Genomic DNA, 16,895 nt, shown 5'->3' with positions numbered 1-16,895 from the left:
AATCTCAGCCGTGTGAACAATATTTGTGAACAGCCGTGTGAACAGTGTGAACTCCTAAGCTGTCTGAAGTTTTGGATGCGTCGATATATAAGAAGAAATAATCTTTTTAATTTGATATTATTAAGAGGAAGGACTGAAGAATATTGATATGGTTTGTTTAATCTTTATTGAAAACAGATAGACTGAGATTAATGTAAGGAAGAGGTATTGTCCAGGGAGGAGGTGTCTTAATATTAACTGGGAATAAAACTGATGGTAGTTCAATTGATAACGAATATAGGTACTGTCGAATTCTTTCATAAAAGGAAATATTTTTACTTTTATCTACAAGGAGTTTGGCGAAACAATTATGACAGGATTATTATTATTTGAATTCGAGAGAACTCTTATAGCATAAGACATTCTCTCCTGTTAGACATTGGAGATTTTCTACAGGCGATGTTCTAAATGCTCCTATAACAATTCTTAATGCGGTATTTTGAATTATCTTGATTTGTTTTAATATTGTATGGCTAGATGATGTACACCCAATATCCCTTATTGATTTGATCAATAACATATGGTAACACATTAGACAACACACTGATTTAACACATTATCACAAAATAGGTATCTGAAATATACCAAAATATTACCGTTTTATTAGAAGTCATGGCTTCAACAATTTATTTCGGCCATAATGAAGTAAAAAAGAATATTCATTAAAATCGTAACGCTTCCGTGAACTGGCAAAATAAAATCCACTTTGAAATTCACAAATTGCTTTTCTTTTTTATCCGATAGGTTTTTGTTAAATCTCATTATAAACTATTGTATCTATCTTGTAAGTACGTGTTACAGAATAGCCGGATATGAAATATGCCTTGAAGCTATACGTGACAATGAAAGAAAATTAATAATTGTTCTACATTTTCTAGTTCAATGGAATGAGGGAAGATTTATTTATAGTCATCTTTCTTTATTGTTTCCAGATTTGTGTTACTTAATTCGATTTTACAATTATTTTAAATAATAATAAAATTGTTTAACCGTTTTGTTTCAAAAGTAATAACTTTCACAAATTATACCATTGTTAAATAGTTTTAATATTCTAGTTATTCATCAAGAAGCGATGCTGAGACTAAAATACAAGTATAAAAAACGACATAATAGTTGTTTAAACAATCAAATAACATGATTAGCAATATTTGAGGCTGCTTCAGAGGAATATAAATATCCTACATTACTTTATGTAATAAAAATGTTACGTCGATTCTAAAAGAAAGAATATTATTTTTATACTTAACGAAGTATCTGAATCATTTTGACTTTGATCGCTCTAAGAAACTTAAATTTCTCATAGACAAAATATATTATTAACAATATTAGTTCAGTTACTGAGGCTTAAAATATGGTAATACCTCCGAATTTTTTATAACTGCATCGATTTCTTTGAAAATTTCAAATTAAGCTTATCTTATCCTCCACTTCAAAAGTTATATACGCTCTAGGTGCGCTTTTTGTTTTTAAGAGGTGAAAACTATCCCTTTTTGAAGAAACTGGGAAAAACACGGATTTAATTATTTTGTGCACTTAAATCTTGTTTATTCGCATAAGGTAAATATTGTAATGTATTCTCTAATATAAAAATTAATTATTCACAATTTTCAACCCATAAAACCCTTTAAAAACCCTTAAAAGGTACCCTTTAACCCTTTACTTTGTAAAAAAATAATATGAAAAAAAAGTCGTAGTAGCTTGATACATTTCAATTATATATTTAAATACAAATAAAAATTAATACCCTAGCTATACAATAATATTTTATTTATTGGAAATTTTCAACCCTTACAACCACCCTTATGACAAAAATGAATTAAAAATTAATTAAAAAATATTTTTATCGGTTTGAAACATTTCTTGAGTGCATTTTATTTAACGAAAATTAATTTTTTGCATATAAAATAACTTTTTATTATAATTTCAACATTTCAACCCTCACAACCAACCCCTTTTTTGAAAAATTAATTTAATATATTTCTATTGGTCTGAAACATTTCTTGAGTGCATTTTATTAAACACAAATTAATTTCTTGCTTATAAAATAACATTTTATTATAATTTCAACATTTCAACCCTTACAACCACCCCAAAAATGAATTAAAAAATATTTTTAACGATTTGAAAAATTTTTAGAGTGCATTGTTTGTAGACAAAAATTAATTTTTTACTTATAAAATGGGCCTACTTTTTTCAACCCTTACAAGCACGACTTTTGATGAAAATAAAATCATTAAATCCTTAACTTAGACATGGACATAAATAGAAAAAATTTAGTTTATAATATATTACAATTTTTTTATTTTCCAAAAAACTAAAAATAAATAATATTTATATAAAACGAGGTATAAAATAAATGAATATCTATTCATCATCGGAATCATAATTTTCACCGTCCAATTGGTCTTCGTTTACTGGAGGACAATTTTGTCAATTGTCACCACAGCATGTTCCGCATGTTGCATTGCAAAATAATCCCAGCCTAAGAGAGCCACAGACTGATCCGCAACCTTTTGTACAATTGCAAAAAATCATTTTCAGCAGTTCTTCTGGAGCTGGTAAACTTTGCATTTTAATTGGTTCCAAAGAATCTCTACCTTTAGACCAATCCAAAATATTTAAGCTGTTATTTCCCAACCCTGGATTTGTAAATAAACCCTTTTGGTATGTTCATCCAGAGCTATACTGACGAAAAAGTACATACACACATAGAAAAAAAGCCGGTTTAGTTATAGCAGATGTTCCAAATAGAAAGATCCCTACCTGTTTCCAAAACTTGTTTTATATATATATATATATATATATATATATATATATATATATATATATATATATATATATATATATATATATATAGATAGATATATAGATGCAATGTATATATAGATGTCTATTAGTTCCATCGAAATGCTCCAATGCTCCAAATTATAAAATTTTTCCATGCTCCAAAATTTATTCTAAAAAGTACTATTGGTTTTTTTACAATAACTCAGTTAATTTTGATGCTACAACATGCATAAAAAAACCATTTTACAGGTAATTTAACGGGCTATAAGTATAGGAATGTTAAAACATTCTAAAGTCCTTCATGTTTAAAGGGTGAAGGGTCAAAGGGTCGGAGACCAGTGGGTCATGCGCTATATAAAGCAAACTTCAACCAAATATATCTCCGTTATTTTTTAAGCTACAAAAAAAATTAAAAAATGAAAATTTTTGTCAAAAAAAAAACCTATTTTTTTGTATTGTGTCATCTTTTACGTATCTTTTATAGTTTTGAAGTTATTATAAGAAAAAGATTTTTTTTTATTATTTACAAAAAAATGGATCATACAAAAAACACTAAAATCAAGTGAATTCTATAAGGAAAACAATTTATTTCAATCCTAGTGAACATGACGTTAGTTTTATTGCGTTTTTTTTTACAAAAATTTGAGAAACCCATCGTTTTTTTTTGATCGTATCTCACGTACAGTTAGTGCAAAGGACTTTTACCACCACTCATTTTAAAGGTCTTTTCAAGCTCTTTTAAAAACATTATATGAGTTTTTGTCGAAAAATGTACCCGTTTTCCGTTATTTAACGTTAAATACTCGAATTGAAAGACTAAAACAAAAACAAACCTTCTTTGAACAGCCATAACTCAGTTAATATTAAACAGATAATATACATTAAAAAGCCAATCTTTTTGTTTTTTTATGAGCTTTAATTTTAGTCCTTACACTTTTTTGATAAAACTCTTAGTTTCAGAGCTATTCTTAAAAAACCTTTAAAAAACATGTTTTTTTTTAACGAAAAATGACACTTTTCAACAGCGAATAACTCAAAAAGTATTGATCTAGCAAAAAAAAATGTTTACTACATTTTTTGTTTGAAATTTGTCTTTCTATCGAATAGCGTAGTTATTTTGAGTGAAAAAATTTCCACCCTCGAAAAGGGGTGGCAGACAAACCCCCGTGGGGGAAGCGCACATCGGCACTATATAACTTTTGTTCCTTGAGTAATTATTTACCAACACACAAAATTTCAAATGAATCGATTCAGTTATAAAGAATTCGGAGGTAAAAACCCTCAGTAACTGATCTATATGTAGAAGTAAGATTAAAACAAACACGTAATATTAACGATATAATGGTTTTCAAGCTTCTAGGCCGTAGTCTGAAATTATATTTTTTTTTTCAATAAACGGGACAGACTGATGCAGATGATCTTCCGCAAGGTTTCTCGCCAACTGATCATGAACCTATAATTTTTAGATGTGCATTAAGAAATATTTACTAATATTTTATAAAATAGATTTGAAACAAAAAAGTTTTATTTAAAATTAAATTAAAAAATAACCTTAATAAGACGAGAAATATAAAAAAGCTCCTGCTCCTTCAAAGCAATCTTTTGTATTAATCTTAACAATAATTAAGCCAGTCGACCTCTTTAGAGTTTTCTTTAGTGAGAGTATCTGTCAAAGAATTTTCAAAGAATCGAACTCCTACGCTACTCAGAAGAATTCGCAACTTTTTATTGATATGAAGAACACGATGCTTTCTTGGGAATATTTATAGCCATGGTATTCCACAGCCTTCCAACAATAAGGCGATACTGGTCCAACAATGAAATCTTTCATGTTGAACGTGTGACTAAAATATTTACATTAAAAAGATTCCTGAAAGTCTTGAGGTTTTTGCATCTAAACAATAATGAAAATATGCTCAAACCAAAAACTAAAGAATTTGATACGCTCTACAAGCTTAAAACACACTTAAACCATCTTTCCGAGACCTTTAAAAATGCTTTTACGCCATATAGACGAATATCTATTGACGAAAGCATGTGTGAAAGCTTTCAAAGGGCGCGCATCACTAAAACAGTACATAATGAAACCAATAAAAAGAGGCTTTAAAATTTGGGCATTTGGACACTTTCTAAATTTTCATTTATGTGAAGGAAAAGCCACTGAATCAATGTCCAATGTGTTACAAGAACGTGTTGTTTGAGAACTTACGTCGAAATATCAAAATCATGGTTATTGCGTATACTTTGATATTTTTTCACCACAATAACACTGATGCAGAATTTACTGAAAAATAAAACTTTTGCTTGTGACACTGTGATGCAAACAAGAAAATATTTTCCAAAACAAATATTATGTGTTGATAAAGAGCCTTTTCAAAATCAGTCAGATTCGGTTAGTTCTGGAGAAATATTTGTGTATAAGTGGAAAGATAGAGGCGTTAAATGTGTTAGTGTTTTCAGCAATCTACATAATTTTCAAGAAAAAACTCAGATTTTGAGAACAAACAATTTCGGAAATAGAGATCAAGTACGATGTCCTCATGCAATAGCTGATTATAGCAAATACTTGGGTGGAGTAGATATATTCGATCAATATCATGCAAAAATATTTTACTAACTTTTACACGCAACAATAGTAAACAACTATATTTTATATAAGGAGACTCTGAAAAAAAAAATAACACTAAGTGCTAAGCCTATGATTGTATTAGAGTTCCGCAGTGAACTAGCTGATAAGCTGATAAGCACTTTTACTTTCAGAAAAAAGTCTGGATCCCCATCAAATTCAACTTTCAATGCTGGTTCCACCAAAGGAACTTATAGGCACTGTGTCTATTAATTTTTTAAATAGATTTACTTCATGGCAACGCAAGACTCCCAGGAGTTGCTAACCCGAGACTAAGTCTCTATAAGTCCTCTATAGCTACTGTTACCATACATTTTAAGTAGAAAAACATACAAACGATAAGATGAAACTATTTTGGAATTTTCCCCTTAATATTGCTAACAATTATTGCTAAGTGACCTAGAACTGGTGTTGACACCTTCATATACTTAGGGTCGCTGCTAACCAAAGATAACAATGCCAGTGAAGCAATCAAAAGAAGAATAGTGCTCGCCAATAAGTGTTACTATGGCTTAAGAAGACAGATGGCCTCAAAAATGCCTAGAAAAATTAAACTGACTGTATACAAAACACTAATAAGACCAGTGCTAACATATGGTTCAGAAACTTGGACACTAACACAGAATGACCAAGAATTGCTCAAACGTTTTGAGCGAAAAATACTAAGACGAATATATGGAGGCATAAAAGAACAAGGTTTTTGGCGCAGGTGTTACAATTTCGAGTTGTATACAAGATTTGGAGAACCTGGCGTTGTAAAATTCATTAAGGTAGCACGCCTCAGATGGATAGGTCATGTGATCAGACGAGAGGAAGATGCCATAGTCAGAAAAGTTTTTGACCGAAGAGGGCCGATCGGACAACGAAGAAGAGGAAGACCGAGACTTAGGTACCAAGACAACCTAGAAAATGATTTGAAGTCTATCGGAATTAGAGCATGGAGAAGAGTTGCCAGAGACAGGGGCGAATGGAGGATTGTTCTGAAGAAGGCTTTGGCTCATAAAGAGCTGTAACGCCACTGATGATGATGATATTTTATATAAGGAGACTAAAAAGAAAATAACACCAAGTGCTAAGCCTATGGCTGTATTAGAGTTCCGCAGTGAATTAGCTGATAATTTGATTAGCACTGTTACTTTCAGAAAAAATCTGGACCTGCATCAAATTCAACTTTGAATGCTGGTTCATACTTACCCACCAAAGGAACTTATAGGCACTGTGTCCTTTCTGCTTCAAATTGTTTTTACCGGTCGCTATATATAGCATTGCCCAGTTAGTATTAATTTTGTCCAGTTACTATTAAATGTCCGTTAAAATGCACACTGGTAGCTATATCTATCACCCTTTTCAGCTATTCTGACAAAGAAAATTTTTTTGTTAATGATACATACAGAATTACTTTTACTACTCAAAATTAAATTTTTACAACAAAAAATAGTTCTGCCTGTTAAAGGGTTAAATGATGTAGTTGTTTTAAATAGATTTCCTCCATGTCAACGCAAGACTCCCAGGAGTTGCTAACCCGATACTATGTCTCTATAAGTCCTCTATAGCTACTGTTAACATACATTTTAAGTAGAAAAACATACAAACGATAAGATGAAACTATTTTGGAATTTTCCACTTTATATTGCTAACAATTTTTATTCTAACATATACTTCAATTATTTGAAATAAGTATCTAAAAATTTTACTTTGTATTTTTATAAAGCATTATAATAATATCATATTTTGTTTTAGGTAAGTGAAAACAACATTTATCGCAGAATCTCTGGTAAGAAAAAATTTATTTAAGAAAATAAAAACCTAAACCGACTATTATATTCCATTATATTATATAAATATAATAAATAAGTCTAATATTATGTTTCATATATTTTTCATGTTTATATAGTTCATGTCTATGTGTTAATCTGTTTCGTTATCATTTTTACTATCTATTTTGTCTTTTCCTATTGATCTATCTATTTTTTTTATAGATTGACTTCATGTTATGAGAGTTTTCTATGTTGTTACGAGTTACTGCTAATAATGTTGATTTTGCTACTTCTAATAACCTCTCTGACCTGTCAAAACCTTCATATTCTTATCTGGTGACATGTACTTCTGGGCCCCAATAATTGACATCGCCAGACGCCATTGTTATAGATTTAATAAATAGCAAAATAACATTGTGGTGATACCATGAACTCAAGAATTCTTTAAAATTTAATGCAGAATTTAATCTGATTTGAGACCAAACAATTTCTGAATAATTTTCGAAAAAGATTTGTCTTTTTTTCAAAATATGCCTTGGATTCAAAAATAACATACACATTTGAACCAAATTTCTTTATTAGGGGTATTCTTTTTTTAACCGTCCATAAAACGGTTTTAGTCGCTATCAGTAGAAGTAATTCTGTGTGCAATGCATGTATGATTGTCATCATTTCGATCAACCTGTGTTTGATCACGATGTTTGTTTGTACAAAAACACTGTTTTCATATCCATTTGGGCTGTTTTTGTTAATTTTTTACTTCAAATACTTCAGTTTTGTAGAGTATTCCCTATCTATTGTTTGTCCTTTTTAAGGTAACCAGTAAACAAAATATGTTGTATAAACCAATATGTGCAAGCCCAATCGTTGCTAGCTAACTTTTTGGGGTGGATTTCACCACCTGTTGTTCACTCAGCTATCAACAACTTAATCTAGGAGGAAATTAGTAGATCCATTTTTAATCCATTGTCACATCAATCGTCAACGCGGTGTTGTTTTTGATAGGCTGCGAAAAAAAGCGACAAAAAATTTATACAGAACTTATTTATTGAAAAATATTCATGCAAATAGTTAAATAGTCATTAAATATTCTTAATTCCTCTCTTATATTTTGCAATTTTAATGTACGATCTACCAAAACGAATTCTTGATGATTTTTTAATGCACTAATTCTTGTGTAATAGGAGGTATTTTTTAAGTTTGTTTTCCTACAGTAACCTTTATTCATTTTTTTTTGTGCCGCTCTCTTAGAACTTATTAGTTTTCTGCTAGCAACGTTTTCTGTTTTTTTTAGTTTAATCCTTAAGTTAGGTTAGGTTAAATTGACATTAAATTTTATTTTATTTTTATTCATTTGTTCAATTGAATTTACCTACGTTTGGTCAGGTTAGCCATGAAAACAATTGTATTCATTCAACCATTGTTAAAAATACGTCCAAATAGTATCAGCGTGCGGTCATTTAATTTTTGTGTGATAAGGATTTTCAATCATTGCAAATACATACACGAATGCAAGTAGTGTATGAAAACTCATCCTTTGCGCCTCCAACTGCTATGAAATGGTGTCAAAAAGGCTGAATTAGAGAAGATCGTCGAATTTAAATCAGGGCAATTTCAGAAAATGTTTTTCTGAAATTGTCCTGAGTGGCGAATTCAGAATGTGCGAAGGGGCGATTGGCAAAAAACGCGAGCTGGGAGAAAATTACAAACAACATTGAAGAAGCAGCAACAGAAGCTCTAGGAAAACGTTAAGTCATACTGAACAAAACAAACAACAATACACCATGGTTCAGAAAAGAAATAAAAGAGAAATTTAAAGAGAAACGAGAGGCATACACGAAGTACAAAACATCAAATACTATAGAATCCCGAGACACCTATAAAAGAATACGAAATGAAACAAAGCAGTTGATAAGAAGGACAAAAAATGAACACTGAAAACAGTACAAAAAGGATGGAAAGCGACTTCTACGGTACACAAAAACAAATAGGGGGATTTATAAGAAACCAACGGAAAGAAATGCTCCTGTCACTAAACAAAAGAAATACCATAGAATACAAAGAACTTAATCGAGCCATACGAAAACAGATAAAAGACGATATTAAAAAACATCAACAAGAACATGTAGAAAGAGTGATAGAGAAAAATCAAAGTCTGAAATATACCAAACCGAAATTAGGAAAGAAAAATATTATAACTATGAAAAATCAACAAGGCCAACTAGAAACAAGCAAAGCTCAGATATCAAACATAGTTGAAAACTTCTATACTGAGTTATACCGCTCAAGAAACGATCCCCCCGACTCTTCAAAGCAAAATCTGAAAAGACAAATAACAAACGTAAATTCTGAAGTAATGCCCGAAATAAGCGAAGTAGAAATAGAAAATGCAATTAAAGAATTGAAAAAAAATAAAACACCGGGTAGTGATGGAATTCTGGCAGAAATGTTGAAAGAAGGAGGAGAAGAAGTCATCAGGTACCTAAAAATACTTTTTAATAAATGCCTATTTGAAGGAAACATACCAAGGGAATGGAATACTGCTAACATAATATTAATACACAAAAAAGGGGACAATACAGATCTGAAAAATTATCGTCCAATATCACTACTATCACAACTTTATAAAACATTTACAAAAATAATTACAAATAGAGTGACAACAAAGTTCGATGTATATCAACCAGTAGAGCAAGCCGGATTTAGAAAAGGGTTCAGTACATGTGACCATCTTCACACACTAAAGGTCCTAATAGAAAAAGTTAACGAATACAATTTACCAATCTGTTTAGCATTTATAGACTACGAGAAAGCTTTTGACAGCATAGAATTATGGGCTATTGAGGAAGCACTGGTCAACAGCAGAATAGATTCTAGATATAGGATATTAATACATAATATATACCAACACGCTGAAATGGTAGTCACGATGGATAACGGAATGAAAACGAGACCAATAAAAATCAACCGAGGAGTAAGACAGGGAGACACCATATCTCCAAAACTATTTACTGCCGCACTTGAAGACATCTTTAAATCACTAAATTGGGGAAGGGACTGTCGATAAACGGAAAGTATTTAAACCATCTAAGATATGCAGATGACGTAGTACTAATAGCCGACAGCTGGAAAGAACTGAAGACGATGATCGATGAGCTTCATACGGAATCCATAAAAAAAGGACTGAAAATGAATCTGAGTAAAACTAAGCTAATGTGGAATAAAGATGATCAACCGACGATAACCAAGGAACAAAAGTGGAACATGTAGAAGAATACATATATCTGGGTCAGAATATCAAGGTAAACAAAGAAAACCAAACTACCGAAATAAGCAGACGAGTAAGAATGGGATGGGCCGCATTTGGAAAACTCTCATACATACTGAAAGACAAAAAGATACCCCAAAACCTTCGAACCAAAGTGTTCGATTCTTGTATCCTTCCCGTTTTCACTTACGGAGCTCAACCCTGGACATTCACAAAAAAGAACATGGACAAGATTCGAAAAACTCAGCGAGCCATGGAACGACAGATGCTTGGTATCTCACTAATAGATCGGCAAACGAACGAAGCAATCCGGAACAAAACAAAAATAAAGGACGCCGCGAAACAAGCAGCTAAATTAAAATGGAAATGGGCTGGACACAACGAACGTCTCGAAGATGGTAGATGGAACAAAGAAGTCGGAAACTGGCGACCGTACGATGCGAAGAGACCAAGAGGAAGACCTCAAATGCGCTGGAGCGACGATATCAAAAGAGTCGCAGGACCAATGTGGAAACGCCTAGCACACAACAGGGATGAATGGCGAGAAATGGGAGAGGCCTTTATTCGACAATTCGGATAGAAAAAGGGCTAAAAAGGGCACAAAAACAAGAATCTATAAAGCTGCAATTAGATCTATAATAACATACACGGCGGAGACAAGACCTGACACATCTAAAACGAGACAACTACTAGAAACAACAGAGATGAAATACTTCGACGAATATCAGGGAAAAGTCTGTTGGATAGGAAGAGAAGCGAAAACATAAGAAGAGCATGCAATATAGAAGATGACATAAATGGATGAGTGACAAAACGGAAACAGGAATGGAACGAACACATTAGTAGAATGGCACAGGATAGGATAGTACGAATAGCACGAGATAAGTCACCAAATGGACGAAGAAGTATTGGTAGACCAAGAAAAAGATGAAGATTGAGGTGAAAAGTACGAACTTTTAAGAAATATCATGCAGGGCAAAATTAAGGGCAAAAGAAGTGTGGGAAGAAGAAAAATATCGTGGCTTCGTAATCTACGTGAATGGTTCGGGTGTAGTTCGATTGAACTTTTTAGGCGCGCTGCTAACAAAGTCGCAGTGGCCATGATGATTTCCAATCTCCGCTAGGAGTGGCACGAGAAGAAGAAGAAGAAGAAGAAGAAAAAGATGGTGCGATAACTTAAACAATTTAGGAGGCCAAAATTGAAGAAGAAGTTTTTCTGAGTTTAAGATCTATCGTTAGCATCAAGCACAAACTGGGTTACAGCACAGTCTGCACGCAATGGGTTCCTCGACTTTTGATATAGGAACAAAAAAGCGTGTGAATGGATTTATCTTTGCAACATCTCACATAATACAAGTAAGGACATTCTTTCTTTAACAACTGCTGGTGACAAATTTTGATGTCTGCTGTTTTGGTGTATCTTAAACAATTTAGCAAGCTGTGATCAATGTAATGATAACACTTAAACTTTTCGCCACCAAAGAAGTTTAAAGTTAAACTGTCTCTAGGCCAGATCATGTTAACATTTTTCTTTGACTGTAAAGGACACTTGCTCATAGAGTTTCCAGAAGCTAGAGTGTATATCAAGGGAAATCTGTGTAATAAAACTTTAAACAAGCTTCATCAAGATATGACGAACATGGCCAGAGAAACTCTCACGTGATATCATTTTCTGACCGAAAATGCTCGACCTTGTATTGCTTAAGTAATAAAAGAAAATCTGCAACGAAATAAGTAGAGGGTAGTAGAGCGTCCATTAAATAGTTCTGATTTATCGCCTTGCGATTTTCACATCTTTGTACCAATGAAAAAGCGTTAAAAGATAATTATGTTCAGTCGCACGAAGGATGGCTTTAAACAAGGTATACATCGGTTGATAAAACAATGGGATGTGTGCTTTATTTGCAGTGCTAATTATTTGCATATATATTTTCCAATAATTTTTTCTGGACCAAAAATGTTGGATTTCAATTGAACAAGCCTTGTACATATTTTACGTAATTTATAAATGAATTGCACAATCGATTATCTTAGTTGTATATCTAAATTTTACTATTTAAAAGTGTAAAATGCTTCTAATGTTATAAATTTCAGAATTAGTATTTGTGTTTAAAATAAAATAAAGTCGTAGAGTGGTGCATTACCTACATTCAATTTGTACTGCACAAAATGATAATAAATAGAAAACGTAGATTGCGGAATACCAACGACGAGATTACTAACTTTGCTTTATGGCTCCCACCATTTCACGGTAGACCCCAAACGTGGCACATTATGAATAACCTAAACACTTGTCCTAAAGTAGGTAGTAAATCATCTTGGACGTAATTGCACCAGTCACTTTCGTGCTTTTCGGTATAATTAAAATATCGCTCTAGAATGAACTAGGCTTAGTATATTTAGAATGGCATTTCTTTGATCTACACTCCATTTGGCTGAAGCACAAATACGCTTAGAAAGGGAGCATACAACGCGAATCCGGAAATGACAGCTGGAACAACTGAATTAATTAGTGTCCTTTTTTTTACATGCGGGTACAAACATATTTGAAGGGCGATTGCTTTGTTATAAATTTGTCTATTAGATTTAAATTTCAAACATGACTACACCTTATTGAAAACCTTAAATATTGCTTAATTGGAAATGGAAATGGAAACGGGCACATTTTATTCTTTTATCGAAGACTAAAATTACAGAAAGCCTGAATAAATTAAAATCAGTAAGTGTACTGCCTACATTATCTAAAATTTTGGAAAAAGTGATCGGCATTCAGTTACAAACGCATTTAAAAAATAACAACATAATCCCTACGATGCAGTCCGGTTTTAGGTCCAGATATCTGTCTTTCTAATTTATTACATATTACAGATGATATTTTTAGAGGTTCTGACAAAAACAAAATATCAATTCTTATTATTTTAGACTACTCAAAAGCTTTTGGTACAATTAACCATAATTTGCTGTTCTATATTTTAAAATACAGGGTGTTTTAAAAAGGTATGTCATAAATTAAATCACGCATTCCGGGGACAAAAATAAATTGATTGAATCCAACTTACCTTAGGACAAAAGTGTACACGAAAAAAGTTACAGCCCTTTGAAGTTACAAAATAAAAATTGTTTTTTCGCATTATCTCCTAAACTACTTGACATTTTGTAATAAAAATGGCACGTTACTTTCTTGTTCTGAAAACATTTTTCATAAAAAAGAAACAACAAAATCTAAGCGCACAAAAAAAATTTAAGGGGGGTGTGCAGCCCTAAATCGCCCCAAACTTTTGAGTACGTTCAAATCAAATGAATTTTGTGGCATCATTAGTTTAACACATGATTTTTAAAACTTTTTTGCCTCTTATCACGTTTTTTAAATTCTCACATTTTTACGACTAAACAGATCCTGGCTAGCTCGTATGAATTCAACATGTCTAAACATATTATTTATTAATTTTCGACAGGCATATATGACACATATTCATACTCTCAAAAAATGGAACCACCGAGTAAGAGATAACCAGCAGATTAGCACAGACAAGAACATGTATTAAACAAATGAACGGGGTACTGTGGGATAGACAGATTACCAGAAATACAAAGAAGAGAATTTATAACACCTTGGTACGCAGTATAATGACCTATGGAGCAGAGAATTGAGTAATAAATAAACGAAACAGGTCCAAAATCACAGCAACTGAAATGGAGTTCATGAGAATAAGCTGCAGAGTGACAAAAATGGATGGCATCAGAAATGAGGAGATAAAACGAAGAATGGCAGTAAAACAACATACTCAGCTACATCGAAGTAAAACGTTTAATTTGGTATGGACATGTGACTGGTGATATGGTGAAAGGACTGAAGACATGGGCTGAAAAAAGGAAGGCGGCGACAGCTGTAAAAATCCTTATATAGATAGATAGATATATGACACAATAAACAGACATGAATTAATTGACACATTAGACTATAATGACTTTTCGGATAAAATAATGCAAATAACTAAATCTCTTCTGAATGAAACCAAAAGTAAAGTTATGTTAGAAGGTCGTGTTTTTGACAGCTTTAACATCACTATAGTACTACGATAAGATAACCCCTTGTCTACCCTTTTTTTTTAATCTAACATTGAAAGGAATTTTAAGGAAAAGCAATATTCACACTTTAGGCTCAAGATACCACCACAGACATCAATGCGTAGGATATGTGGACGATGTTGCCCTAATAACAAGAAGATCAACAGAATTAAGAGACATTTTTAAAAGACTCAAGAAAGTACAGGACAGGACAGTTTTGGAAAGTATCTATCCCACACAAGAAATATAACTTTGAGATAGTTAGACAGTTTGATTATTTGGGAGTAACGTTAAGAAAATAGAAACAAAGAGACTAAACAAATCGAAAAATGAATGGCCATAAGTAGTGAAAGTGCTGTAACTCTAAATAAGAAGCTGAGATCAAAGAAAATATCCAGAGCAAAAACAGGAATAAATACAACGGTTATCCGACCAACTGTGCTTCATGCAAGCGCGACCTGGATCTTAGGTAAAACCATGGAACTGAGGCTAGATAGATGGAAGCGGACGATACCCAGAAGAATTTATGGAAGTGTAAAAGATAAGCATATCTGGAGAAGAAGAACAATAAATTTTAAACGCAGTAAAAGTTCAAAGAATATGATGGCTTCGACACTAATCTGAATTCAGAAAGAAAGAGTCCCCAAAGAATAAATAAATAGTGAAGCTGACACAAAAAGGAAAAGAGGACGACCACGAAGAAACTAAATGAAATAGATAAACGAAGACTTGACATTATTAGGAGTAAAAAAATACTAAGGAAGATATTTGGACCAACCCAATGCAGCGATGGTTCGTGGAGAATTAAAATGAACCACGAGCTGAATGAACTAATGCAGAGCGCAGATATTGTCAGATTTGTAAAGTCACAAAGACTAAACTGGCTTGGTCACCTAGAAAGAATGTCAGATAATCGAGCTGTAAAAGTAGTCCAGAGATGGAAGCCCCAAGGAAACAGAACAAGAGGAAGGCCCCGTAAAAGATGGATAGACGACGTAGAGAGGGATCTTAAAACCATGAACATTAGGCAGTGGCGAATGGCGAAAGTATCCGACAGGGCAGAATGGAAGAACATTGTTAAGCAGGCCAAGACTTACAAAGGGTTGTAGTGCCATTAGTAGAAGAAGAAGAAGAGGAGTAAAAAAATGGAAAAACCTAGCACAAGGCAGGAAAAAAGAGAAGAAAACCATTGAAGTCTTAAAACTCTAGAACTTCTTTGAGCTGAGGTATTATAATATTTAGCTTAAACAGTGGATAAATAAGTGAAAAATATGCGGAAAATTATGTAGAAATTATAAAAGAATGCTTTGAATGGATAAAATCCACGAAATCTTATAACTTGTATAATTGATTAATAGGCATCTTACAATTTTATCTTTGGCTTTTATGCTACAGGATTAAATATCATTATGCAACTATCTAGGTAAGTGCTTTGTGTTTTATCATTCTCTTTCCTGTAATAAATGACATGATGATTAACTTTGGATAGATAGATTTATTATAGATTTTTTGTTTCGCAATAAATATGCATTCTTTCGTTACCAATGTAGTTTTGCGAATTTCTATTGAACAAGAACTTTAAGACCCACTCGACTAATAACTATCTGACCTTCGAATTATCCCTGTTAATAAATTTCTAACAGAGCACGTGTTTACAAAACGTCACGTGACCCAGTTCTATAACTCTAAAACTACATTTGTCACGTCTAGATAAAGCATATTAATTCGCATAATCCCGGCCTCAACCTGCAGTCACCGGTTCGCTATGGGTGACGTACAATATGGATTTACGTCAAAAGGGACGAAAATTTCGACATTACAGCAAGTCGGTTCCAATGAAATTACACCCTGACGCCATATTGCTCGAAGGGAATATAACCATAAATTGAATCGGTGAGTTGAAAAAGGTACACATTCCAAAATGGCTATTTTTCAGGAACTAAAAAAAACTGTTTATCTGCAAAACTAAATATGTTACAGAAAATGGTTCCATTATGAAGTTTCACAAGTAAATGGAAGACATTCAACTGTTATGGTTATTTTGGTTTTTTTAATACTATGTCTGAGTTATTAGCATTTTAGATAATGGAATGTGTCCCTTTTTACACTCAATATCTTGCAAATGAGATTTTAAGGCAACATGAAACAAAATAATTTGAAATATAGCAATGTAATATTAAAATACATACATGATTTATAAAAAAAGTTTACAGCACAATAATGGAAAGTTAATTTTCATCATTTTCATCAGGGGTCTCAGCTTCTGTCGTTGGCCAAGTACGACGTTCATCATAAAAGGGCAAGTATTCCTCTGGAATGTATTTGATGAGTTTCATGACGTCATTGATCT

General features: G+C 32.4%; 1 protein-coding gene across 1 annotated transcript in view; it reads left to right on the top strand.

Moving 5' to 3' along the window:
- The first annotated feature begins 6,532 nt into the window (after positions 1–6,532).
- LOC140446283 (uncharacterized) overlaps positions 6,533–16,895 on the top strand; it is a 235,446-nt gene continuing 225,083 nt past the window's right edge. Inside the window, 2 exon segments of the mRNA XM_072538819.1 lie at positions 6,533–6,583; positions 7,193–7,226. Coding sequence (XP_072394920.1) covers positions 6,533–6,583; positions 7,193–7,226 — 85 coding nt within the window.

The sequence above is a fragment of the Diabrotica undecimpunctata genome, chromosome 7, assembly GCF_040954645.1.
Source record: "Diabrotica undecimpunctata isolate CICGRU chromosome 7, icDiaUnde3, whole genome shotgun sequence".
Lineage (NCBI taxonomy): Eukaryota > Metazoa > Arthropoda > Insecta > Coleoptera > Chrysomelidae > Diabrotica > Diabrotica undecimpunctata.
This window is presented reverse-complemented; position numbering and strand designations above follow the sequence as displayed.